At 38.0% G+C, this 26,652-nt stretch overlaps 2 protein-coding genes across 10 annotated transcripts in view; one reads left to right on the plus strand and one right to left on the minus strand.

Moving 5' to 3' along the window:
• The first annotated feature begins 349 nt into the window (after window positions 1-349).
• Window positions 350-26,496, plus strand: RBL2 (RB transcriptional corepressor like 2). Of its 5 annotated transcripts, XM_030024068.1 has the most exons (23): window positions 486-593; window positions 1,497-1,651; window positions 2,291-2,421; window positions 3,627-3,827; window positions 6,424-6,488; window positions 10,793-10,921; window positions 11,840-12,000; window positions 12,106-12,170; window positions 12,906-13,092; window positions 15,012-15,178; window positions 15,841-15,950; window positions 16,832-16,935; window positions 17,292-17,429; window positions 17,933-18,097; window positions 18,578-18,689; window positions 19,358-19,630; window positions 20,111-20,385; window positions 20,983-21,159; window positions 21,274-21,345; window positions 21,747-21,864; window positions 22,977-23,179; window positions 23,615-23,779; window positions 24,535-26,496. In XM_030024068.1, the coding sequence occupies exons 2-23, from the start codon at window positions 1,586-1,588 to the stop codon at window positions 24,703-24,705; spliced, it is 3,255 nt and encodes a 1,084-aa protein (XP_029879928.1). In that variant the 5' UTR covers window positions 486-593; window positions 1,497-1,585; the 3' UTR covers window positions 24,706-26,496. The 5 variants fall into 5 exon arrangements, with proteins under 5 accessions (XP_029879927.1, XP_040981658.1, XP_029879928.1 ...); XM_030024067.2 differs by lacking the exon at window positions 1,497-1,651 and having other exon boundaries at window positions 350-593; XM_041125724.1 differs by lacking the exons at window positions 1,497-1,651; window positions 24,535-26,496 and adding an exon at window positions 24,118-24,206 and having other exon boundaries at window positions 350-593.
• Window positions 18,416-26,652, minus strand: part of LOC115345411 (AKT interacting protein) — a 29,759-nt gene continuing 21,522 nt past the window's right edge. For 4 of the 5 annotated variants that reach the window (XR_005933128.1, XR_005933132.1, XR_005933130.1 and 1 more), the window contains one exon: window positions 25,984-26,384. The gene's annotated coding sequence lies outside the window, so the exon portion shown is untranslated. Of the gene's footprint in view, window positions 21,829-24,160; window positions 24,265-25,983; window positions 26,385-26,652 lie in introns of those variants that run through there. The other variant, XR_005933131.1, reaches the window with a different exon arrangement.

Here is a 26,652-nt window from a genome sequence, read left to right on the forward strand (position 1 = left end):
CCCGTCGCGCGGGTTCCTGCCGTTTAACGGGGCGACTGGGGCCACCGCCCCGCCGCAGCCCGCCGCTGTTGCCCGTGACGTGTACGCGGTGACGACAGCGAGCGGCCCTGCTCCTTCCCGCTGCATTCTGGGAGCAGGGGCAGGAGCGCTGCCGCAGTGCCTGCTGGGAGGGGGGGAGGCCGTAGCGTAGCCAAGGCCGCGGTGCGCCTGCGCAGGGCGAGGGCGCGGACGGGGCCGGCCCTCGCCTGCCGCCCAATGAGGGGGCGCGGCGGAGGGCGGGGGCGGGGCCCGGCGCCGGGGTGTTTGGATTCGAACGCGCGTCGCGCCGCCCAGGGGCGGCGGCGCAAGCGCAGTGGGCGGCGGGGCGGCGCTGCCCCCTAGCGCCGGGGTGCGGGATGCCGGGCGAGGAGGAGGACGAGGCCGAGTCGGGGGCCGGGGGGGGTGCCGCCGCCCCCTCCCCCTCGCCGCCGGCCGAGGAGGGGGACACCCGGCAGCGCTACGAGGAGCTGTGCAGCAGCCTCAACATGGACGAGCGCGCCCGCTCCGAGGCCTGGCTCAGCTACCAGAGCATGAAGCGCAACTATACCCTGGAGGTGAGGGGCGAAGGGGCTCGGGGGGCCGCGCTGAGGCGGCGCGGGCGGGGAAGCGGCCGCGCCGAGGCGACCGGCCGCGCCGAGGCGACCGGCCCTGGGCGGACAGCCCGGCGGGGAGGGAGAGGGTTAAGCGGGGGGAAGGGTAAGGGGACGGGCCTTGAGGCGCGACGGCCTCTCCCTCACACCGCCCGGCGCGGAGGCGCCGCCCGGGTGTTAGCTGGCAGCCGGCCGAGGGCACGTTCCGCCGGCGCAGCGCGGCCTCGGCCCGTCCCGTCGGCCCTCGACCCGCTCGGGGGTCGGTCGCGCCTCAGCCGCGGGAAGCGCCGCCGAGGGACGTGCCGTGACCGCGGCCGTCGCGCCCCGCCGGGGGAGCCGGGCGGGGCCCGGCCCGCCGTCCGCACGGAGAGCGGCCGCGCAGCGGTGCTCTCCAGCTCCGAAATCGGGGAAAAAAATGATAATCCCGAGACTCGGCGGTGAAAAGGCGTTAAAAATAAAAGCCGTCGTACCGTTGTAGTCTTGCTACTGTCGGCTGCTTAGTGGACAAACGTAACGCGGTCACCTCGGTGGACGTTTAGCGGTAGCCGCTCAATTGCCCGTCTAGATGCTCTCAGCGCAATTACAATAAACGGGGTTTTGCGTGAATGTGGCGCAAAACTTCGTGGATGGCTGAAGGCGTGCAGGTGTTGTAAGATCGTTCTTTAAAACGGTGACATAAAGCGGCGCACCCGCTTCGTTTGGGAGATGGCCTCTACCGGGAGATGCCTTTCACCGGGTGGCTTTTTAAAAATAAAGGTGGTGCTTACGATAAAAGCACGTCTGTCTAGAGTTAATCGGAATTCTTTAGGGCTTCCCTTTCCGTAACCAGGCGGCTCTCAACGCAGAGCTAAAGGCAGTTTCGCACAGGTGGAAGGCAGTTAGTCCTGCCGTGCCTGGAGCTGCGTGCGTCTGCCGGAGGAAGGAAGTGTTTTGGTCTGCAAGCACCCCTGTCACACATGCTGCTTGTAACCATCGGAAACGGGCTGGGAAGCACAGAAAGAAAACTTGAGTTTTCCCCGAAGGTGTGTGCTCATCTGGCCCCGTGATACTATGTAGCCCAAGAAACCCACAGCATCGAATTCAGACTTCTGTACACTAATTTTTACTGTCCTTTTGCTATCAAAACGTTATTTTTTAATCGAGAAGAGATAATAAGATTTGAAAGGTTTTCGTTTGAATTAATTTCTGTCTTTAGGTACCAGATTGAGTAATTGTTCTGTTGTGCAATACAGAGAAAAATGGAAACGATCTTTTTCTGTTCCCACTATCTGTTCAGGGCAGAAGAATGTTTTGATAGCAGGGAACTGTAGCTTTTATATTTTAACTTTCTTTTAACACCAAGGCAGTACGAAATGTTATTAGAGGAGAAGAGCAACACTAAAAATACAGTTAAACTTAGGTTCACAGGTGAAATTTATAAGGTTGACTAGTAACTATGTAATTCTAGTTTTGACACAGTTCGATGTTAATTATCTGTTTAGCACCTGTTTTTTCTTGTAGTTAAAAACACAAAGTAGCTCAACAGAACTTTGAAACAACGAATCAACTTTCTCACTGGTTGAACTGCATTCGTTCAGGAAACAGTTCTATGGGTGCGTAGCTGAAGAGTACGGTTTTGTTTTCAATAAAGTCTTTCAGACACCTGATGTTTTAATTCACAGGGGAACGATCTGCATTGGCTGGCGTGTGCCTTGTATGTGGCTTGTAGAAAAGCAATTCCAACTGTGAGCAGAGGGACAGCTGAGGGAAATTACGTATCTTTAACCAGAATTTTGCGCTGTTCAGAACAAAGGTAACTTTTCTTTTTGCTAATTTTTCAACACTTACAAAATCTCAAAGACTGCTTATCAGCTTGTGAAATTTAGAAATTGAGAACAAAAGCTAAATATCTGTCTTGCTTCCTGCTTTTAAAGATAGAATTTATATCACTGGAATCTTTGTGTTATAGCTCATGGCCACAGAAGTAGGACAGTTCCATTTGTCATTACTATGCTGCAAAAACACTGGTTTTCAAAATCAGAGATTGACTTCCCTCTCTCAAAGGAGAAACAAACCAGTCCCTGAAGAACAGTCTGTTTTTGAAATGTGCGCAAAGTATGACCTTCTCACATGAGAAACCATTTTTACTTGGCTGTGAAAATATTCACGCAATTTATCCTTTTTTTTGGTAAGAAGGCTTCACTTTTCACATTTCCTGCTTTATGAAACTAAAGTGATGTCAGAATCTGATAAATTTGTTTGAAATGTTTATGTCCATAAAGCAATGAAGAAAAAATTCCTGAAACAATCGACTTTATTTATTAGCAATCTGATTGTTTTGTAACAATTTAGTAGCTTGGCAAAAAAAAAAAAAAAAGTTCTTATGCACTTTTTCTCCCCATCTCCTTTACTGGTGGAGCATTGCTATTGGTTTAAACAATACAAAAGTGTTCCTTTAAAAACGCTGGGGTTTTGTTTTGTTTTTTTTTTCCAAAGCACAAATTCAGGGAATTGAATGTGGATACATTGTTTCTGTGATCTGGGCTATCAAAGACAAATAACACTGAAAAAGTAGAAGTAGATAAAGGAATGAAAAATAAACAAAAGCCAAATTTATGAAGTGAAATTTATTGAAACTTAGGGTTTTTTTCACACTTTGTAGTATTTTCTTAGCATTGCAGAACTTAAGAGTTTAATAAATTATTCAGAAAAATGAGGGAAATCTGATTATAGAGTAATCTGACTGTTGGAGCTGATTGTGTCTTTGTGAGAAAAAGCCAGAACTGTGAATATATATTTAACATGGTCCTCAACCGAGGATATAAAAATATTTTGCAAGCTATCTAAGCTCATCCTTGTTTATGGGCGAAGGACTGGCTCTGAGTACATTGTCATGTTTGCAGGACTGCCGTTTTATCAGTAGTTTGGGAAGTTGAAATTGCACTTTTCTTGAAAATGTATCATGTATTTCTGGAAAAAACCTCACCCGTTCATATCTAACCTGTTCGGTATTTTCAGCTTGATCGAGTTTTTTAACAAGATGAAAAAGTGGGAAGACATGGCAAATCTACCCTCCCAATTCAGAGAACGAACTGAGAGATTAGAGAGAAACTTTACAGTTTCTGCAGTAATTTTTAAGAAGTATGAGCCCATTTTTCAGGATATTTTCAGATATCCTCAAGAAGATCAACCTCGTCAACAGAGAGGAAGAAAACAGAGGTATGTTTCTGTTATTTCCACGCTGATTTTGGAGCATTACTGTTACAAAAACATAATGAAGTTGCTTGGTTGTTTTAGGTGTGTTTTTGACTGTATTTTCATAGTAGTTCTTTATAATATTAGAGTTGGTCTGTTTGTCCTTGCTCGCAGTAGTTTTTGAATCTTCTTTTCAGTTTGTCAGATCTGACAGCATGCAGAAAATCCCAAAGCTGCTAAGTTCCTATGATTTGGGAGGCAGGGGAAAGGGGAGAAATTAAAGTCAGCCTGTAGACAAGAGAAATATTAGTATTTCTAAGATGGGAAAGGCTGGAAGAATTTGATCATTGTACGATCTGTATGGCCTCAATAGCTCATAGAACAACTCAGCCTGTTTCACTGCCTAGTAAGTCCCCTAGTTTTCTCCATAGATGCAGATCTTCTGGATATTTTATTTTGTAGTAGAAGCTTTGTTTCTTTGTTACTCTTCGTATTAGGAGTGCTGTGAAAATTAAGTGCTAGCCTTCTTTTCTGGTTATTCTGATCTTAACAAGATTTCATCTGTTTGTGCCAGCACTTAGCATGGCTTGTGATTTCTCCTGGTAGTTAGTAGAGATTGATTTATTCCCATTCATTATTTCTTTCATCTTCACTACTGTGAAGTGCTATTGTTTGGTTGCTTTTATGGGGGTTTGGGTTTGGGTATTTTTTTGTTGTTGTTTTACTTTTTTCTAATATTTACAGGCTATTACTTAGTTGGGTTTTTTGGCTTTTTTTTTTTTTTTCCTTCCCTTGATGTTCTTGTGAGCATCACTTAGTGGTATTTGTAACCAAATGTATCTGAGTCTATAATAAAAGACAGGATTTTGTTGGAGAATGCAAAGGGTGAGTAAATTAGAATTGGACTGTAGATGGAATAGAGTTATGTATTGAGATGAATATTTGATGTTGAAATGAAAATATACTACATATATAATTCCATTATTAGAAGAGTAAACCCTGCTAGTTGGTTAGCTTGGATAGTAAAATGTAAAGTAATTTTGAAGATTAAGTTGGAAGATGATAATAATTTTTGTGTGAAACATACGTAATCTTTACATAACCTGATGGAGTAACTAAATAAGAAAATAAAAGATTAAAGCTGAACAAACTACTGGAGAAATGGAAAAGAACATGGCCTCGCAATGAATTAATTTGGCCTGAATGGAAGAATTTCCAACTTAACTACATAATACTGAATGAAATAAATAATATTAAATACAGTCTTACAGAGCAAGCTATGCTTCTAAAAACAGAAAAAACCTGATAAAGACTATTTACATTGTGCAAGTACTGCTTGTTTTGAGGCTCACATGCCTATTTTACAATCCACATTAGACAACTACACTTTAAAAAACCTAGAAGGAATGTGATAATATTGGACAAAACATACCTCTATGCTGCCTTCTTTGCTGCTCTAATGTTCTCCTGTCTTGGGGATGAGCTGCAATATATTAAATAGCACTTCCAATGATATGTTATATGGAAACAAGGAGTGATGCTGTGGAGTTATAAAAATTGGTGCTAGGGAAGTTTTTTTTTTGTTTGTGGGGTTTTGTTTTTGGGTTTGTTTTGTTTTATTTTGTTTTTTTTAATCCACTTGAGCATAGTTTCTGATTTGGGGGGGGGGGGGGGGGAGTAAAAATATTTCAATGAGTTGATTATTTTGTCAAGATTTTCATGTTACCAAGAACACAAACCAAACTTAGTAGCCAGAACTGTGAAAGTAGGCAGGATATTTAGGAAAACCATCCAGTATGCTATACGTGGCAGTATTGAGAAATAACAAATCCTCAGTAGCTGCAAAGGTTTTGATTTAAGAAGGGGCCTCATGAATAAGTTATATTTTATCTGAAAGCATTTTAAACAAAGACCAGCAGAGGAACTTGGCTAAACATTTAATATATTTCAAAATTCTGTAAATCATATAAGATCCTATACAAAATGGTTTATATTGGTACATAGATGACACTCTTGTGAACACACAGGTCTGAAAGTCTTGCCTGTACTGAGTATATTAATATCAACGCACTGTGTAATGTGTTCCTCCAACAACATCTATACATGCTTATATTGCTCAGAATGCTTATGAAGAAGGAATTACAGCTCTGGCTCTCAAATTATTTCAACTGACTATATGTACCATTTGTTGTATAGAAAAGCAGAAATAACATTTTCTGTATATTTTAGACTCAGATATTTACCTGTTCTTTAGAACTAAGGTCACAATTTTACCTTAAAAGAAAACATTTAGGCCAGCCATGTTTATCATTAAGTTTACAGTGATTTTCTGCTCAAGTCTTGGCCTATTCTTAATGGAATTTGCTGGGTTGGTCTGCTGTAGTGACATTTGAATCATTACATGCAGACTGAGACTGGGGTTCCACTTGTGTCCACTAAACCAGGGTGCGGCTTTCTGTATTACCTTCAGTCAGGTTTTTGTGGGAAGGGTTTAATATTTTGGCCACATGATAGTAAAGCCCAATTTTCTTTTAGAATATTTGAATGTTGTATGATGTTTTATCAGTCTTAATTCATTAAGCTTATTGGGTGTCTTCTTCCTGTATTTTTTCCCCAAAAGACGACAACCATGTACTGTGACTGAAGTTTTCCAGTTTTGTTGGGTGCTCTTTGTTCATGCAAAAGGTAAGTGATTTGAAAGGGATTAAATACAGCAAACCTGGTTTTGTTAGTCGTTACCTTATATCAATCCTTAAACACTGAATATGTGCAGGCATTTCTGAATTCAGAAATGCCTTTGGAGAAAGGGCCTTCTCAGAACAGCCTGAAGGAAAGTATTCTGTCTTAATTTACCTGCTGTATGTTTTACCACACTTTTAAGGTGAGCTGTATGTGCAAATAGTTTGATAGCTTTTACATGGAATATTTTTATGAAGTTTCCAGTATTGTGGAGACTTATGCTGTAATTCAAAGGGAAAAAAGTAGCTTAGAATTTTAGTGAATTCATATTTAGATGTTGTTGTAATTAACATAAGGTGTATATGTATGTTTACTAGGAACAAAGAATATTTAAATTCCTCCTAAGTTTCCAGCAGCGCTGAAAGTATTTAATGATTTTTTTTCTACAACCTAGTAAAAATTTATCATAAAATTGCAGGTGTGAATACTTTCACACTAGCGTCACAGATAGCATTCTAATTCTTTTGATAGCCTTTTTGCCACCCTACCTTTTTAAAAAATGAGCATACAGCAACTGTATCAAATAACCATATGCATTACTAAATATGTCTGCATATGCCTGTCTTGCAAGGGTGATTTTTCTCTTGCACTTTGGACATAGCAGTGTATATATAAATGGCTGACTGTCTTATAGACTCGAATACCTTTGGAACACGTAAGGGGATGCTCTGTTAATATGCTTCTGCAGAAATAATGCAATGAACGGACAATATATTGCAATGTATATATAACCTTTATTGTAAGAGTAGCCTTAAAGCTAATAAGAACAGTAGAGGATTTCAGCAGTTTTTCTTGATAATGACTGATGGGAGAGAAAGCCACAGGAGGGAACAGGATTAAATCCTTATTTTAGGCTTAAGTTGTTCAGTCATATCACATATAGTCTAAAGTCTTTCCTCATCAAACCTGTGTCTTAAAGAGTTTCTGCATACCTAGAGCTTTATTCAAGTACTGCTTGGATGAGTGTTCACTGGGAATTCTGTATAAGTAAGATAGTGTTTTGAGGAAAATAAAGACAAGATTTATATTTCTCACTGAAAGAAAGTCTTTGTAGATTCAGGTCCATTAATAATTTCCAGAGAATTTTTATATTTTTTCATAAGAAAACTTCTACTAGAAGAAAACTAATAGTTTAATTTCTACAAGGAAAGTGATAAAAGGAATTTTGTTTTGGTTTGGGTGTGTGTGGTAGGGTGTTTTTTTCCCAGTTTAAAAGTGAATCAGTGTTAAGATTCCTGCAGTGTGCTGTGATTTCCTTAATTGGCAGCTTTTGAGGATAGGACAGAGTAGGCTGTCACAATATTGATTTATCTGGCACTAACTTTGTTCAATACAGATTAGCCTTTCTTTCTACACTGTACCACGTTGTGGAGGGCTGCCAGCAGCTCCCTTTTGGAAAAGTTACTGGCAATATTACTGGACCCTCACCATCACATCTTTGTACAAAGATCAAGAAGGTTGTGGTATTGCACAAGTGCTGTACTGAACACTGTATCTTATGCAGAAGATGCCTTTTTCCAATAGGCTGCAAATTCCACTTTATTGGGAAAGAGAAATCTTACCTAAACAAGTATGTTGCTTGCAACCCTTGCAACAGTATGATTTTCATCTTTTTAAATTTTTTTTCATTCCAGAATAGCGCTCTCAAGTAGTATGAAATACCTATTCATATTCCACTGAGTCCAGAGGAGAGTTAGTACTGTACTTTATTTCCAATCACTCTGGACTTTATTCTTTAGCACAGTTAGGCAGCTGAGGGAGTAAGTCGGTCAGTCTGAAAAATCACAGATTTTTCTTTTCCCTTTTATAAAATCCCTAATTCTATAGGTAGATTAGACAGTTGACAAGGTGCAGAGGGACTTTATGAGTCTTCCTATTGCTAAATTATTGGTTAATATGTTTGAGTAACTACATCATCAATTAACTACTTGTTAATTAGTGAGCAGCTTCAGACATACAAATTAACTTTGTAGAGAATACCATGTTGAGAACATAGTCAATTATATTTGACAAGAAAAAGGAAAATTTACAGTAATTATAAACTGCAAAATTAGTAAGTGGCTAGTGGTAAATTTATTAAAGTGTGGCAGCACAAAAATGGAAACTAAATGTTGACAATTTCAGGCATTAAATATTCATGTTAAGTTTTGTTCACTGTGTTTTGAGGGTTGGCAGTAATCCTTATCATGGCAACCGCACATCAGTGGCAAGTTCAGGCTTGTCTCTGTGATATTTCTGCAAGCCTGAAGATCATTGCGTTCAGTTTCACAAATGGAGAAAGTACAGGTCTTGTTCGTACTTCTGGTATACACTGCAAAGTAAGATAGTGACTTTGTTTAGTGATACTGCAACTCTTGCATACTATTTTTAAGAATTTATCTTTAAACTCTCTATCTTGACCTTTTTCTTTAAAATGGAAATGGAAAAAAAAATACCTCTGCAGCACTGAGATAACTATTATTTTATTATTATTATTATTATTATTATTATTATTATTATTATTATTATTATTATTATTATTATTATTATTTGGTACTATGTTGTGAAAGGGAGTAGTAAGCTATTGTTTGACATGTCATTGAGAAATCATTTGTATGAAACTACTGGTAGTGTAAAATTAGATTTATTTTTGACTGTGCTGACAGTAACAATTGTCGTGCTAGACTTCATGGTTATGAAAGTGGACCTACGTTATGAGAGTTACTTCTTTAAGATTTTTATTGATTAACATTTTGCTGTTGTACTTAGAACTTCCATTGCTTTGCTGTGAACCTTATTTGTTTATTTGGAAATAACTGATAAATGTGTACACTTAATTCAAATTTCCTGTAGGCTTCATTATTTTAAATAGTTCCAATTATTTACATTGAAATTATTTTTCTTTTAACAAACGTGGAATCAGAAAATTAAATATAAATTTGAACAAACTGATACATTACTGGTAGAAAAGTAACAGCATAATTTAGAAATATTCATACCTACATTTTGATGTGTTCTGAGTGAGTTTATTACTATGTGATAGATTTCTTCAAGGATTTAAACCTGTTCTTCATAGTGGGCTCAGCTAAGTCGTTTGGAGCTTACCTGGGAAAAATGAAAAAAAGGACTAAAGGAGTTATTAGTATCGAAAGAGTGATAGAAAATCATGATGTGCATATAAATTCATGGAATTGTGATTTATGGTATTAATTAGTGGTATAGTTTATTTTACAAGACTGTTTTTAGCTATGGCCATTCCTCTAAAGGAATATCATAAACCTAAACGAGTTCAGTAAAGAGTAATGAATCTGAATATAATCTTTGTGAAAGGTGATAAAAGAGTGAAGAGGTTACAAGGATTTTTTTCTACAGGAAGATGATAAATAAAAAATACTTTAGAGGTATATGAAATAAAGCTACATTGTAAACCAGAGCAGAGAGACATATTTTAACTCTTTTGTAAAGCACAAGAGAAATAAAGTTAAATTTATTACTGTTTATAATGAGCATGCCCCCAGCAAAATTTTTGTAAAGAAAACAGATTGGTAAAGAAAAATAATCTCCTGACTGAGTTGAATATAGATTCATTCTGGAGAATGGGGGGGAATTGAAAGAGGGGGTGGTGCTTGCTTTTTCTAGGACATCTGAACACTTGGGTCTAGCCTAGAAAAAGTTAAAGTTCTTTGCAACACTTTTCAGCAATGCAAAACTGGGGAAAAGGAAAGTCTCAGTCGGAACCCATTCTTCCCCCTTATACACCCACCTGTTATAAGCAGAACAAGATTCTGCTTCAGGCAGATGGAGTAAGAATCTGTTGAAGGATGTAACTCTGCCAGACAGTGGGGCTTGAATTGCCAGAGTTATGGTAACAAATTTTTCTTCCTTGAGGTAGTTTGCATTATTATACAGTGCATGCTGCTTCAAGTTATTTATGCACTGATTAATCAGATTACTGTGAATGACTGAGTCTGCAATATCACGTTTATCAACATTTTGGTAAGGTTTGTTTTCAAAACAGCATAATATATTTGAGTTCCTACACAATTGTTGCTGTTCCTGAAAACATATTTTACTATTGTATTTGCTATGTTTTATTAAGTGTGTGTCTGTTTTACTACCTGCATTTGTATCCGGATATTTATAGTCACCAAGGTCTGTGTTTCCAAGACTCCATTTTTGATTGTAATACAAATATCAACAGTTTCTTGGTTAAAAGAATTTAAAATCTATGCTGATTTTAATTAATGTCTTATGTCTTTCTAATATTGAAGGTAATTTTCCTATGATCAGTGATGACTTGGTCAATTCCTACCATCTCTTGTTATGTGCTTTGGATCTAGTGTATGGAAATGCTCTCCAGTGTCCTAATCGTAAAGAACTTCTGAATCCTAATTTTAAAGGTATGTTGAAGAAAACTAACTATCTTTATCCAAAGTCTGCAAGAACTTCTAAGGCTACTGAAATGAGTATGAATCTATGTGGCAGAGAATAAGTTGAATAATAGTGATTTGAAATACATGGGAATTAATATTTTCTATATCTGGCTACGCAGTTAGATTTCTACTAATGTAGTATGTAATAACAGACTACTGAATTTTGTCAATAGTATAGTAAGTCAAGAATTTAATTTACTATGGAAATACCATTCAAGGAAGTTCCAAAGTAAAAATGTCAGTTAATGACATTTTAATGTCAGTGAAAGAGTGCATAATGACACAGTCGTCAGTGGACACAATTGGACTGGAGAGTTCCCGTGAGGCAGCAGTTTGGAAAGATCCAATGCTCAAATATGAGAGTGGCAACTTGATTGTTTCTTTCTCATTTCTGGATTGCTACTGTTCTCTTTCAGAAGAGAATGGAAATGTAGGTTGACTTGATAACCACAAATACAAATGAATGGTGAGAAGTTTCCATTGAATTTCTGATGTAATTCTTTCCAGACTTATACATCATTTTCAGTGCTGTACAGTATTCACATTTACTTTGTAGTGGTTCAGATGTGAACTGGGACCATTATCTCAAATTTATTTGAATAAATATTATAGTTCACAAGTGTTTGATTGATTTTCTATTAGAACTGATACTTTTATTTTTTATCACACAATATCTAATTTTTTAAAATATGTGACTCAAAATTGACTTTTGATAACATTATCAAATTGAGTGGGCATTATATAATTAATAATTCCTTCAAGGGATCTAATTAGTTTACCATTTTAATTTCACACTACCTAGACTACACAGCATAGAATTTAAGTTTAGTAAGAAAACAAGGTATGGATTTGCAAAATTAAATAATACAGTATTCTTAATTGTAGGTCTACCTGATGACTTTCATAGTAAGGATTATAAAGTGTCATCTGATCCTCCCTGCATCATTGAAAAACTGTGTTCATTACATTATGGATTAGTTTTAGAAGCAAAAGGCATAAAGGAACACTTTTGGAAGCCATATATTCGGAAACTTTTTGACAAAAAGGTTGGTCAATAAATTTGTAATGTAGAAAAATTTCTCCTTACTCATTATCTCCAAAACCTTTTTAAGAACTGAAACGTCCATCCTTTGTTCTTAACTGTCTTGCAGCTTTTAAAAGGAAAAGATGAAAATCTGACTGGATTTCTAGATCCTGGGAACTTTGGAGATAGCTTGTGAGTCACTGTATTCATGGTTTGGTTGGCGTTAGTATCCCTCTGTAATACAATTGCACTTGCACTATTATCTGTGTCTTAACTAATACCTAGCTATTTGACTTGTGCGTTTATTAATGTTTATACATGACATTGCGTTTCAGTTCCTTTCTTTGAGGTCGCACAGTCTGAGGCGTATTTGAAAGAGGAATGATTTTTCAGGATGGTGTTACTTGATGTCTGCTTTTATTCTTATGTTTCTATGTTTTGATTTTTTTGTATATAACTCAAAGTATTAGTATGAAAAAGATGTGGGAGCACATCGAATGAGTGGGAAGTGGAAGGGAAAAATTGGATTTGGTGGTATTTTTTTCTTTATAAACCTAGAGATGCTTATGAGTAGGACTTATTTTCTTTTAAATGGTATGAAAACAGTTAAGTGTAGTTTATGATTATGTGATGCCGTGTAAGTTTTGAGGAGCTTGCAGCTAAATATGAGTTCTCAGTATTTTATTATGTTCCTCCTGCAGCTATACTAAATGGCAAGCCATCAGATGTAATGGAAAAATAATGTCCTTGCCTCTGTCATGTTTCAGATATTGTAGATTTTAAAGGAGCTCCAGTGTTTCAGTCAGGGTTAAAGGAAGCTCTGAAGTAGACTTCCAAGAGAGCAGAACTGTGTTCATTCAGTAAGCAGGTGAACAAAGCACTGTCTAAATAAAGGGGGTTTTGTATGTCTTTTCCTTTTTGCTGTAGCAAAGCTATCAACAAGGCCTACGAGGAGTATGTTTTGTCAGTAGGAAATCTTGATGAGCGAATATTTCTTGGGGAGGATGCAGATGAAGAAATTGGAACTCTTACAAGGTGCTTAAATACAACTTCAGGAATGGAAACAGCTGAAAGAGTACAAGTGAAGCATAATTTGCAGCAGCACTTTGACAGGGTGAGTGCGACATGGTCTGTGTTGCTCTTTTTATATGGAGAATAAGTTGAGTTAGTCTATGTCTGATGAAGAGAAGCAGCTACAAGAAATTACCATCTTTATTGTTCAAGCTGATCTGGGAGTGTACACAGCATAGCTCAGTTAGTTTTTGTAATTGATTAGATATATTGTTTACTTTGGGTTTTTTGGGGACAGAATTTCTCCATACATTTGGGTTTTCTTTGGTTAAATCCAGTATAGAGAATATTTAGGTAATTACCTAAAAAGGTGTGTTTAGGTGAATCTTTAGGTGAAGATTTTCAAGCACAAAAGAAGGGCCAATTCCCCATGGTTGTTTGGCAGGTGCTGAATTGTCCTGCAACTGTTGGGGCCCTCTGGACCTGTCTGTCCAACTTCCCCTTCCCTCACATCTCTGTCTCATATGCAGAGTTTTTTGTTTAACGTATGCAAAGCTGCTCAGCACTTTGCCCTATGCATTCTTTTTGTTTCCTTTTAACAGATGTGCTTCAGGTGTTAATATTACATCTTTTTACAGTTTTAGTTAAATCACTAGGGAATGGTTTTCACCTTGCTTGCCTAAAAGCATGATACATACATATGTCTATATATGACTAATGAAATATGGTCTTTGAGAGGATAAAGAACAACACATGCTTCAGAACAATAAAGTGAAGACCTATAAAATTATCAGGGCCTTTGTGTGACTGGAGTAGCATTTGAAAAACAGGCACTGACTTTGAATGCAGACAAGTATACCTATGATTACGAATATCAAAATGTTCCTGAAGATGGAAAAGATATCTTAAAGGAGGAAGGATACAAGACAGGCAAATAAAGAAGGATATAAGCTCTATTAGCACAATTAGATTACAGAGAGCAAAAGGGTAAAACAGTCTAGATCACTGAAATAGTTCTGTGATCTTTTCCAGAGTGGGAGTTGGTTAATGGTTTTCAATGTTCTGGAGAGAAAAGATCAAAATAACCTTATCTGCAAAATCAGTGCAAATAGTTAATTCTTCGCTTCTGATCTGTTTAAAGAAATAATCAACCACTTAGTTTTGCTGGCATATTTCTGGGTGTGTAACTCTTGTAGGTTTCTGTAGTGATGAAACAGTGTGGCCTGTATGACAGCAGCTTGCAGCTGCAATGCTTGTGCTGTGGCATGCTCTTGGGGAGTCCAAGGCAGGGCTGGGGGAACCATCTTTCCTGGTAGGGTATGGAAACAGAAATAAAACATGCTTAAGAGTGTGTGGGGAAAATGGGAGGAGTATTGGGAGGTAGACTTCATGATGAGAAGACTGCAAAATGTAATGTATTCATTAAAATAGGGAAAACATTTCTTGGTTGTTGCGTGGTTACATAATTAGAAGATGCATTGTTTTTGCTGTATATTAATTGAAGGAACATCCTTGATGTTGTTTTGATGTGATGATGGCTTGATCTGATGCAAATGAATTAAAATGCTAATCGTTAGATTCAGGACTTTTCATGTTAAGAATTAAACCTGCTGAAAGGAAACCCTGGCTCAGTACACTTTTCCTATAAGCTACAGCTACCTTTGGTACTCAAGGGATAGGAAGGGACTGCTAGGGTTTTGGTTTTTTTTTCTAGATTGGCCTAGTTGTTTCACACTTCACTCCCAGTATCTGCATTTAAGTGTGAGGTCACATCCTCTCTGTTTGTATGTTTATACTGTACTGTTTGATACAAACATCCAAGTGACACAGATAAATCTTTTATTGCTGGCTATTATCTAAGACGTGAACTAGTTTGGGCTGTTTGATTCCTAGCCATTTTTTCCAGGCATATATCGTAACACAGGGTAAGAATTCTACAGATTGACACTTTGAGGTTATGACATGTATCTAAGTTTTATAACAGTGTACAGTTATATGCTTTTTTTTTTTTTGTCTTTTTAGTCCAAATCACTTAGGATTACAACCCCACTTACTGGCCGCAAGTATATCAAAGAGAGCAACCCATATGTGACACCTGTTTCCATAGCAACATACAGTTTGAGCCGCCTTCATACGATGCTGGCAGGACTGAAAAATGCCCCCAGTGAAAATCTGGAGCAAATACTCAGGTAAGTTTGATGTTGAGCTAACCAAATAATTCTATTTTTTTAAATAGTTTTAATAAGAAACATTAATGCTGAACAGTGTACTTTAAAATGTGAGTCGGTCTTCAAAGGTTCTGGAGTAAAATAGGACCCAGAAAGACATTTAAATTTCAAAAGACTTTGTTCTCTTTATGTAGATACATTTGTCCTTAAGAGACTGGTGGCTGTAAGAACATGCAATGTTTAAAACCCAACAGTTCTGAGCTTCTCTAACAGTAAACTGCTAATACAAAATTTTCAAGGCTTTTCTTCTTCCTACTTAGCAAATCATTCCATACTGTAGGAGATGCAAAATAAAATTTATTCTCCATGTAGATAAACTGTTGCTTCAGGCACAATACATTTTAAAACAATTTTTATATCACGTGGAAAATGCTGTTTCAATATTTATCCCTGATCATGAAAAGATGCGCATATTTACTACAGTGTATAGAATAACAATAATAGTAATATGCTGTGGACATTTTACAGTACATATATACTTAGGCACGTATGAGCATGTTTGTATTGCTATGCAATATATTTACAGTTTCATGCTTTTATCATATTAAAAAATAGTTGTAGATTTTTTCTTTTTTTGTCTTAGTAGGAATAGTATGTTGAAAATGTTTAGTTTTTTTTTTCAGGGCATGTTCCAGAGATCCTTCTCAATCTATTGCAAACAGAGTAAAAGAAATGTATGAAGTATACTGCCAGAGCATGCAGTCTGAAGGAGAATTCAGTAATTTTTCCAAAGGTGGGAAACATTTTGCTTACACAGACAAGAATTAAAATGCTTGTAAACACATTCATCTCTTGTAACTTAGTTTTACTTACACGTTATGCTTTAGCACAAGTGTCTCTTATATTACTTTTGTCTTTTCCTGTATTCTTAAGACATGGCAAATTTCAACCTTGCATACAATTTTATAATCAGCCTTAGCTTAAATCACTGGAATTTGATGATACTTTCTGTTCTACAGAAGTGAAACGAAAAGCACTGTTAAGGGTGCTTTTTCTCTCAAATATAAGAGTAATAGCAATGGCATGGATTTTTGTGATAGTAATGAAAAATTTGACTAATTGTAGTCTTTAAATTTTGGCAATTTTGGCTTACAAACAAAGATACATTAGTACAGATACTAAAATACTGCCAGTATAAATTATTATTTACAAAGTTGTCATGAATTGTGAAATGCATGAAGACGCATTGAAAATAGAAGATGCTGTTTCTTAATAGGGCCTTCCTCTGTTCTTGTCAGCACAGTTGCTTCAGTGTTTTCTGTTGCCCAGTGCAGGTTGGATCCATATAGGTGTACTTTTCAATGTATTTTCTGAACTTGAAATATGTATATTGTATTATAGCAATGTTAAGGATTGTTCTTCGTATATGGTGTTTTCATCAAAATCTGGGTTCAGTAATAAGTTATTCTGCTTTGCATTCACAAGTCAGCGCAGCACAGGAGAGGGTTTCCTCAGTTAACTTTAACGTAACTAACTGGTTTAGTCCTGAAAGTATTGTAGCCATAGCAGCACAGAAATCCACACAAGCTACTAAATCATTGTATCTCTATAGCTTAAGAATATAATTTTTTTTATCGCATTTCACCATATTGTTTCTATTTAAAATTCCTGCAGATGTTGCTAGTAAGCATTTTCGTCGTGCTGAGGTGCTATACTACAAGGTCTTGGAGTCAGTCATTGAGCAAGAGAGGAGGAGACTGGGAGACACTGACTTATCTGTAAGGAAAACTAATCAAATTATACCTCATTTTTAAAGTTGGGCCTACAACAAAGGAAACCAGTTGTAGAGCTGAACAGACAGCTATTTAAAATGAGGCTAAATCTCTAAAGAGTAGCGTGAAAACACATGTGAATGGAAGAAAAAGTGTACAAGAAATCATTTGCATTTGCAAACACAAAGCTATATGAATTTTTTAACGAGTAAAGATGGCTCATTTTGGATTCTGTTCTGTCTCTTACAAAATAACATCTCTTTATAAGCTTGATAATCTTGCTGTTGAGGCAGAATAGAAAGCATTTTATTGTTCTATAGTTACACTGTAAATGAGCATTAAAATTTGCAACTCTCTTGCAGGCAATACTGGAACAAGATGTGTTTCATAGATCTCTGCTGGCATGTTGCCTTGAGATAATTACCTTTACATATAAGCCACCTGGAAACTTCCCATTCATCACTGAAATATTTGACATTCCAGTTTATCATTTTTATAAGGTAAAGTGTTTGATAGCTAGAAGTGCTTATTAATTCATGAGTACTCTATTGACTTATAATTTAATCTCCTTATCCACATGTTAACTTACACGTTAACCTTCATTCTCAGCTTTGCCCCTTTTTGTATTGAAAAAATATTACCCAGGTACCTGTCATTCTGGGGTGTCTTGGGCATTTAAAAATCAAAATACTGTTAGCAGTTTAACACAGGAGCAGTATCCAAGTATCTATACAGTAACTAATGGATTATCATTTTATCATGACCTATTGTTGTAGCTATTCAACAACGGTGTTTGACATATTTGTTTAGAAAGATACAAATATCTTGTCTTCTGCTAAAACTGCAAGACAACATATGATTGAGTCGTTGTAAGGCAGCATTAATACTTCTAATAGTCTCATCTTCCTTGAAAATCAGAAATTCTAATTGGATGTTTCTGTGAGAAGAAAGAAATACATGAAACAAGTACATTATGTTGATCATAACTATATCTGCCTTGCAGGTAATTGAGGTTTTCATTAGAGCAGAGGACGGCCTTTGTCGGGAAGTAGTAAAACACCTTAATCATATTGAAGAACAGATCTTGGAAAGTATGGCATGGAAACAGGAATCCATATTGTGGGACAGAATCAGAGATAATGAAAACAAAGTTCCTAGTTGCGAAGAGGTGAGCACTTGTTGGTATGTTTTACATAGGTTTCCTACTCACACAGGATGGTCGAGAGTGGATGTTATACCCTGAAGGAGAGGCTGTGCGTGTCCAAATTTCAGTTTCACCCTATAAGCTACTCAGGGCAGAGAAAACAGTAAATGTGGTGTGCTCTGCTCTGTTCATGGACAGCTCTAGAGAGACATCCAAAACGGAGACATGCAGCTGAGATGATTCTCCCCCAGTATTTGCACAGTGTAGCAGAACAATGAACAAAATGGACAAGCAGGGAAGGTTTGGAGCAGTCACACTTGAAAAGATTACTAGACAAAGTAGTATGGGAAGTACAGACTTTTAATTGTAGTCATAGAAAGATTATTCCAGTACTGTGTGTTCTAGAGTAGTACAATCCCTACAAAGTTTTAGTTAGGCTTTTAAAAATTTATTATGTAGTTAATCTGCGATACAGACACTCTAATAAAAGTATAAATATTTTAGGTAATGCCACCTCACTATTTTGAGAGATCTGCTGCGAACAGTGTTGTAGGTTCACCATTGACACCAAGACGAATAAATGAGGTTCGTGCTGAAACTGGAGGATTAGGAAAAGGTGAGACTTCTTTTTTTTAAGCATAACATACTTACTTACACTTCTTAGATTTAAAAATTAAAGTCATGGTCTAAGTGGTGTACAATAAGGAAGCTGCTTTAATGTCAATGTATAGTTAACTGCAAACACACACATTTGTAAATGGTATTTCTATTGCAACTCACATAGTTAAGTCAGATATCTGGGAAGGATGCATTCATCATTTCAGTGTGAACAAAATATTATTTTGATAGGGTGTTTTCAGGAAGTTATGTATATGAACAGCATAGATGTATGTGTACATATGTATATGTTAAATAATATTTATACACACGCAGTACTTATGTTCTAAGAGGTAGCACTTGAATAGTTTGCTTTATTGTTATACTAGAATAGAAGCTCCACTATATATTTAGTTATGTCAAGTCTCAACCTTTTCTCTGGAAAAATAAAACATAATACCTTAATATTTTTCTAAGCTAAACACAGCATTGTTTGAGACCGTCACCTCTAAAAACAATCTGTAAGCCACAAATGTAGACATAAGGAATTTTTAAAAATGCTTCCCAAAGAGCTTTGCATGACATAGTTTGGTTCTCATTAGACTTCTGTCACATATTTGTGTTATAAGGGATTGAAGAACAAGAGTTAAATATATATATATGTGTGTGTGTGTTTTTAATTCACAGGCCTTTCATCCTCTCCCACTACCCTGTATGACAGATACAGTTCTCCTACAGCCAATCCTACAAGGAGAAGACTGTTTGTTGATAATGATAATACCTCTGACAGTGGAACTCCAGTAAGAGTTTCCCAACAGCCCGTGGTAAATACGGTGCCTGTGCAGAACATGAATCCTGAAGCAATGTCAGTAACTCCAGTGCCCGGCCAGACACTGGTTACAGTGGCAACTGCCACCGTAACAGCCAACAATGGGCAAACTGTGACAATACCAGTACAAGGTGAGAGAAAAGCCACTAAAGAATTATTGAGGCTTGTTCCTGTCAGAGTATTAGTACACAGTAAGGGGGAGGGAGGGGGAACAGTACACCAGTGGAGAAAAAGTATGTTTAAGGATTCATAACTGGGAAAAATTGTTTGAACAGATGAGCAGAATTTAGAAACCGAACATGTACAGCACGAGGATGTTCTGACTGCCAACATCTATTTTATAAAATTTAGTTATTTCAGTAAGCCTTCCTTCCTGAACTGGCATGGGATGAAAGTTGCATTAGTATGAAAAACTTAGTTCAATTTCATTATCTTCTTCTCTCCTTATGATGAAAAGTCCAAAAGTATTTTGATGAAACAATTTCATATATACTAAACACATAGTTACAGTTATAAGCAACTAATAACATGATTACTGAATTCTTTAAAAAAAACCAAACCTCCCCTCCATCAACCTGCTCTTATTTCAGAGTCTTTCTCTTAAATTACAGGTATTGCCAATGAAAATGGAGGAATAACTTTCTTCCCGGTCCAAGTAAATGTAGGTACCCAGCCTCAAGCTGTTTCTGGTCCCATTCAGCCTCTCAGTGCCCAGACTCTTGCTGGTACCCTGAACACTCAGATGACTGGGGCAACATTGCAGTTACCAGGCCAGTTAACTGTTCAGCAGATCTCTCCTGCAGAGCAAAGACAAACCCAACAATTTACCACTGCCATGTCCATCAGGCCTCGGAAGATGGGCTCACTTTCACTCTTCTTTAGAAAGGTACTTTTCAGTCTAATTTGTGCTTTGCTTAGTTTGTATTTTGGTAAGTCTTCAGTGATTTTTAAAATAGGTACTTATTACTACTACTACTGAGCGAATATTCAATTTTAAAGTTAATCTCTACCCTTTGTCTGTTCATACACGTACCTGAAGAGTAGTTTTCTTATGCAGGCAACTTCTTACTAGCAAAGGAGTAGACTATCACCACAGCTATCACATCACAAGTTGTGAAGCAGATTATGTACTTGGCCAGCAGGTACTTGAAGGTGTCCATTTTCTTTAAGGCTCTTTCTTTAAAAGGAAGAAATCACCTTTCAGACCATTCTGGTTTATTCAATCCAGTGGTTTCTTGTCAGGCTATGCAGTACCCTTCCTGTGCTCAGGACAACTCAGAATTTAAGCTTCAAACTGTGTTCTTAGCATCAATACCAGTACTGAGAATGTGTGTGTCTTGTAAGAAAAAAGTTAAATTTAGTTATTCTTCTTTTGGCTTATCATTTGCACAAGTTCTGCAGGGTGGGCAAGCCTGAACTACTCCTTAGCTGGGTAGGAAAAGCAGTATTGCTGTGGCCCTAAGCACAGTCTCCATTTCAACAGGTGTATCATTTAGCTAGTGTTCGTCTGAGAGATCTCTGTGTCAAACTCGATATATCTGATGAACTGCGGAAGAAGATCTGGACATGTTTTGAGTATTCCTTGGTGCACTGCCCTGAAATCATGATGGATAGACATTTGGATCAGCTGCTGATGTGTGCCATCTATGTAATGGCTAAGGTACAGTGTGAATAAAGATAAAGCAAACAAAACACTTCTTTAAGACTTAATATTCCAGACATTGCAGTTCCTCAAAAAAACCCATATTTAACTTTTCTGTTCATGTCCTCTTAGGTTACTAAGGAAGACAGATCATTTCAGAATATTATGCGCTGTTATCGGACACAACCACAAGCCAAGAGTCATGTAAGTAGAGGTAGTATTAAACAATGTGGTATTCCATTTATTAAATGCCTTAGTTCTATTTTAGGAATGGATTGCTTTTTACAGTAACATTTAGTATTAAATGAGTGCAGTCTGTGAGCCATTCTCAAGAGACAGCAGTTGCATCCAAAATCCTGCACTACTGAAAGCCTTTTATGTTAAACTATACCTAAACCAGAAAATATCTTTACTTAAAACCTAAGAAGGTGGTGCCTATGGGATAATACTCCTCTTAGGAGGCTGTATTTTCCCCTGTAAGAAGCAGTTTGATACCACAATGCAGTTTCTAACAAGCAGATATATCGTACAGACTATTGTTTCGTGATGATGTAACTGCATGTCTAATCATCCTTTCTTCGTTATGCTTCTCTTCTTCCCTGCAGGTATATCGCAGTGTCCTGATAAAAGGCAGGAGGAGACGACGACGCTCTGGCAGCAGTGACAGCAGTAGCCAGCAGAACTCACCTACAGACAGAAGTAAAGAGAGAAACAAAGAAAGAAGTGAGTGATTCCAACTTCAGATGTTTGGTTTTAATTCCATTTCCAAAAGCGTGTGCATAAAGGAAGAGTTAGGTTTTGTGTCACCCCACCACAAACAATTCTTTCTTTGGTAAACTTGGACACAATTAAAAATATATTGATAACATTTAAGAGTTGCTGTAACTCAAGCTTAATATTGCACCCACTTTGACAGTTTTGAATCTATCACCATGTGCACTTACCTGAAGAGTTTACCACGATGGCCAGCCTGAACTATGTGAGTTCAGTTTGTACACCAAAGAACATGTCTTTGTAGAATGAAAGGAAATCAGTGCTAGCCCGTGTTCACAGCTACTCTTAACACAATCATGGAGCTGCAGCAGCTTCTTTTGCAGTAGCTGGCTGTCTTCAGCAATAGGAAGCAAGCCACCCACAACATCTATTTTAGCATATCTGACATCTCTGAAGATTCTTTTCTTGATACTTGAACTGACACATTTTCCTTGAATTAACTTCTATAAAGGAAAGCAAATAAGTGATGCTGTATATTCCTACCACCACTTCTTAAGATATTTAATAGATGATGGTATAAACTGTAGGTATTAATGTTTTCTGTCACAGAGGTGGCAGGGAGGGGAAGAAAAAAATTTTTGTGTGTATATATATAAAAAAAAAGTATTACCAAGCCAAATACTTCTACTACTAGCTGAAAAAGACTACCGTTCCTTATTTGAAATTGTGCCAGCTGGCGACAAGAAAGAGCTACTGTTAAAAGCATAGCACAAATGCCTGCAAAATGGAGTTTTAGCTCTGCTTGTATTGTGATGAAATTCAGCTTATACAGAAAAGCCACTTGCAGTTTATCCAGTATTAAGTTGGAAATCAAATGTGTTTCTGTACACATACTTGGCAGTTTGTTGGTCTTTAACAACATACTGCTTTTTTATAAGGGAAGATGCCAAGGGAACAAAATTAGCGTTGCTGATATTGACACCAGGTTCATGGTCACTATACTGCAATTTAAAAGTCTGGAATGCAGTTTTTGTATGCAGCTGAGCGTCTGGGATTAAAGTATTTGAAGTGCATTAAACAATTGTGGCTGAATAAAGGAGAGATTGCTCTCGTCTTTACAGCTAGCAGAGACTCCAGTCCAGTCATGCGATCCAGCAGCACCCTGCCTGTACCACATCCCAACAGCGCTCCCCCTACTCCAACCCGACTGACGGGTGCCAACAGTGACACTGAGGAGGAAGAGCGAGGGGACCTTATACAATTCTACAACAACATGTATATCGAGCAGATTAAAGAATTTGCTCTGAAGTATACTTCAAATGCGGTAAGTTAAATTCTGTGCTTTTCATTAGTAATAGATTTTTTTTTTTTACTGTATATGCAGTAAAGTACTCCTAGCTAACCTCACTGTAAGCAAATTCAAGGGATTATATTTTTATGGCAGTAATTTCACCTCAAGGACATACTTTGTGGCTAAAATACTAAGTACTTTTGATGTCTATATGATGTTTCCTCCAGTATGAGACACACAGCACTGAGCAATGTCATCTGCCAGCCTTAGAGAAGTAAGATAAAAAAACCCCACTAATCTGGCCTAATAACATGACAAAACTTGCATCTGTTCTAAATACATATGGTGTGACATTAGTGGAAAAAAAACTAAACTGTGTTCATGGTGACCCACTCACAAAAGCCTTACTGTAGTAATGCCTGAGATCAGATACCACTTATTGGGTGATTTTCATTTTCTTTTGAGCAGACTGATTCTCCTCCGCTCTCGCCCTACCCATTTGTAAGGATTGGCTCCCCTCGCAGAATACAGCTGTCCCAGAATCACCCAGTGTACATCTCGCCACACAAAAACGAGCCTACTCTCTCTCCTCGAGAGAAAATATTCTATTATTTCAGCAGCAGCCCATCAAAGGTGAGTCAAAAAGGGTTTAGTTTGCTTTTATAAATCCTTAATTCTACCTTTTCTTTTTGGTACTGAAATTACAGGAGATTGTGCAACACACCTTTCTGTTCATGTAACATGTACCTTCTCACCTAATGCTCTTCCTATTCAAGAAGTTGTAAAGCAATTGGGTGTCCAAGCTACTTGTGTACTTCTTTTAAAAGAAGTTACTCTTTGTACCAACACACCTGACAGACTCAGGAGGCGTGGCAACGGTACCCTTTGCTTTCAGGGAACAGATGGGTTATATGGGTTGGAGACTGTTGAAAGAGAACATTAAGTACAATCACAAACTCTTATCTACCTAGTGGGGAAAAATCCTCCAAATGGCCTTAACATGAAAGGACTTACCAGGTGAACATGTAACAGGCTGAATCCTGTCCTCTCTGGTCTCCAAGAATGAAGTAGAAATCTTCCCTGAGAAGCATCTTCATTCTAGATAGGGATTGTTGCACCTATGGTGTAAGGTAAGAGTTCTAACTATGGATGGAAGGGCTTTCAGCTCTACATGCATTGAAACAAGCAGCTTGCTTGAGTTTGAGTAAGACTCTAGCATACTCTAGTAATGGAAGGACCAGTACAGTGATTAAAAAGGTACAGTACAGATCTCCAGAAATAAAGCATACGTAATCCCATTGTAATGCAATTAACAGAAGTTCATTTTATATTTTGGTAGTCACAATAATGAGAGTTAATTCTACTTTTTTCCCCCCGCCCCCCTCCAGAGGCTAAAGGAAATTAACAGCATGGTTAGAACTGGAGAAACTCCAACAAAGAAGAGAGGCATTCTCTTAGAAGATGGTACTGAAGCACCAGCTAAGCGAATCTGTCAGGAGAACCACACTGCTCTGTTAAGACGACTACAAGACGTAGCAAATGACAGAGGGTCTCACTGAGTCCGGTGTTTCAGCACAGATCTTCCCTCGCTGCTGCTCCGCCGGGCCAGGCTGCTTAGCCCATCACACGGAGTCACCAAGCCTTTGCAAGTGTCTTCAGCCAGGCTGTCCTCTTCCCACCTCGCCACCCTGATCGTGACCTGTCTCCTGCCAGACTGCGCTGAGCCTTTGTACTTGTCAGGAAGGGGCAGGAGGAGTCTCCCACAACGCCCACAGCAGCGAGGATACGCTGCCCACCCTGCGACCCAGCCTCACCCCGTAGTTAAGCTAACCATAAGGCAAGCGATCCATCTCCAGGCTTTGGCTTCGGCAAGCAGCTGAAGCACTTTCTGTTGCTTGGAGCATGCATCCCTAACATAGCTTTCTACTGTGCACCAGGTATTTAAATCCGTTTGCTCTAACCAGTCCACTCATGCTGTTTGTATCAGTGCTTCACCATTTTCATCTTTGGACTAGGAAGTTATATGTGCATCAGACGTGGGAGCGCTGCACCAAGATAACCATATTCAACAGTGTCTTGGTTTGTACAGTAATGACCTCCACAAAAACAATGACTTACAAGTACTGTTCTAGCAAAGTCCAGTTCTGCTTGGAAAGGGAAGATGGAAATAATCTTTTTCAGCCCTGAAGGAAGCTGTCTGGATGGATTCTTTCCATATTCAGGATGTTGCGTGTGCCCCTGAAAACCATCACATTGTTTTGCTTTAATGTTTGGGCACCTTGTTGTACAAAGGTAGATAATTTTGTTTATGCATTGTTTTTAGCTGTGCAATGTTTTAAAGTGAACTCATGTTCAAAAGGTGGCACTTTTGATAGGGCTGTGAAACGTCATTTTTAAGGAAGAGTAGTTTTGCTGTATATTTGCAATGGCACTTTCTAAATGTGAATATTTTTTTCAAAGGCCGACTTCAGATGTCTTTCTGTGTTGAAGCAATTTGACTTTTGTATTTATTTTCAAATTGACATCCCGTAGCTCCCCTCTTCAGCAAATGGCATTAAGAATTCATTTTAACTTGATGTATATGCAGTAAATGAATGCAGGAAGCTAGGGATGTTTGCTTTTTTCCAAGGAATTTTATATGCTTGTCATGTTTCTTCAGATTGCTTTTCCTGAGAGTCAGGAACTGGCCACCTTGCTTACTGAGTAGAAGGACAGTGGTGTCCATCTCTTAAAACATATACTTTGCTTTTTTGTTTGGTTTTAAAGGACAGGGTTTGGGGGACTTGTGTTGTTTGTGTTTTGGGGTTTGGCGGGGGGGTGTTGTCTGTTTAAAAAAAAACAAAACCTAAATCACGCTGCCTGGGAGAAATTTCTCCCCTACTAACAGGATAAGAAAGTGGTGCATATATTAGACTTACTAGTTGTTTTTATTTAAAATAGTTCCAAAATACCAGACTTATTAGGAAAGCATTAAGCATACTAACAACTGGTACAGTATACCAATTTACCCCTTTGCATAACTGGGGACAGTGGTGGTGTTAATGCAAAATGTACACGCTCAGAGTGTAGAGGTTTTTATAAGGAAGCAAAAGTTAAAAGCTTCGTGTTTTCAGTCATTCCTGCTCCTCTGAATAATGGGAAAATTTAGGACTTAATTCCACTGTAAATTCAATTAAAGTATCTTTCATTCTTACCTGCATAACAAAAAGGCTGAAGTCAAGAAATTGTGTAGATGTTTCTGTAAAAATATTTATGAAATTGTCAGACAATTCTTGTTACTCTGTACCATTTATGTTACTTTGTATGATAATATTGCAAGTGTATTTTTCAATAAAGAATTTATAAACTCAGTTTCATGTTGTTGTGTGAAAAAAAGCATCTTATGTGCAAAGCTAAGAATAGTCTGTAGCTCTCAAACACTAGATTTGACCGCTTAGTGCAAAAAGAAAGTATCAAAGCGATCACAGAGCTGAGGTCCACAACGCACGTGATATACTTGAGATTGC

This window comes from Aquila chrysaetos, chromosome 9 (genome assembly GCF_900496995.4).
Source record: "Aquila chrysaetos chrysaetos chromosome 9, bAquChr1.4, whole genome shotgun sequence".
NCBI classification, from domain to species: Eukaryota; Metazoa; Chordata; class Aves; order Accipitriformes; family Accipitridae; genus Aquila; species Aquila chrysaetos.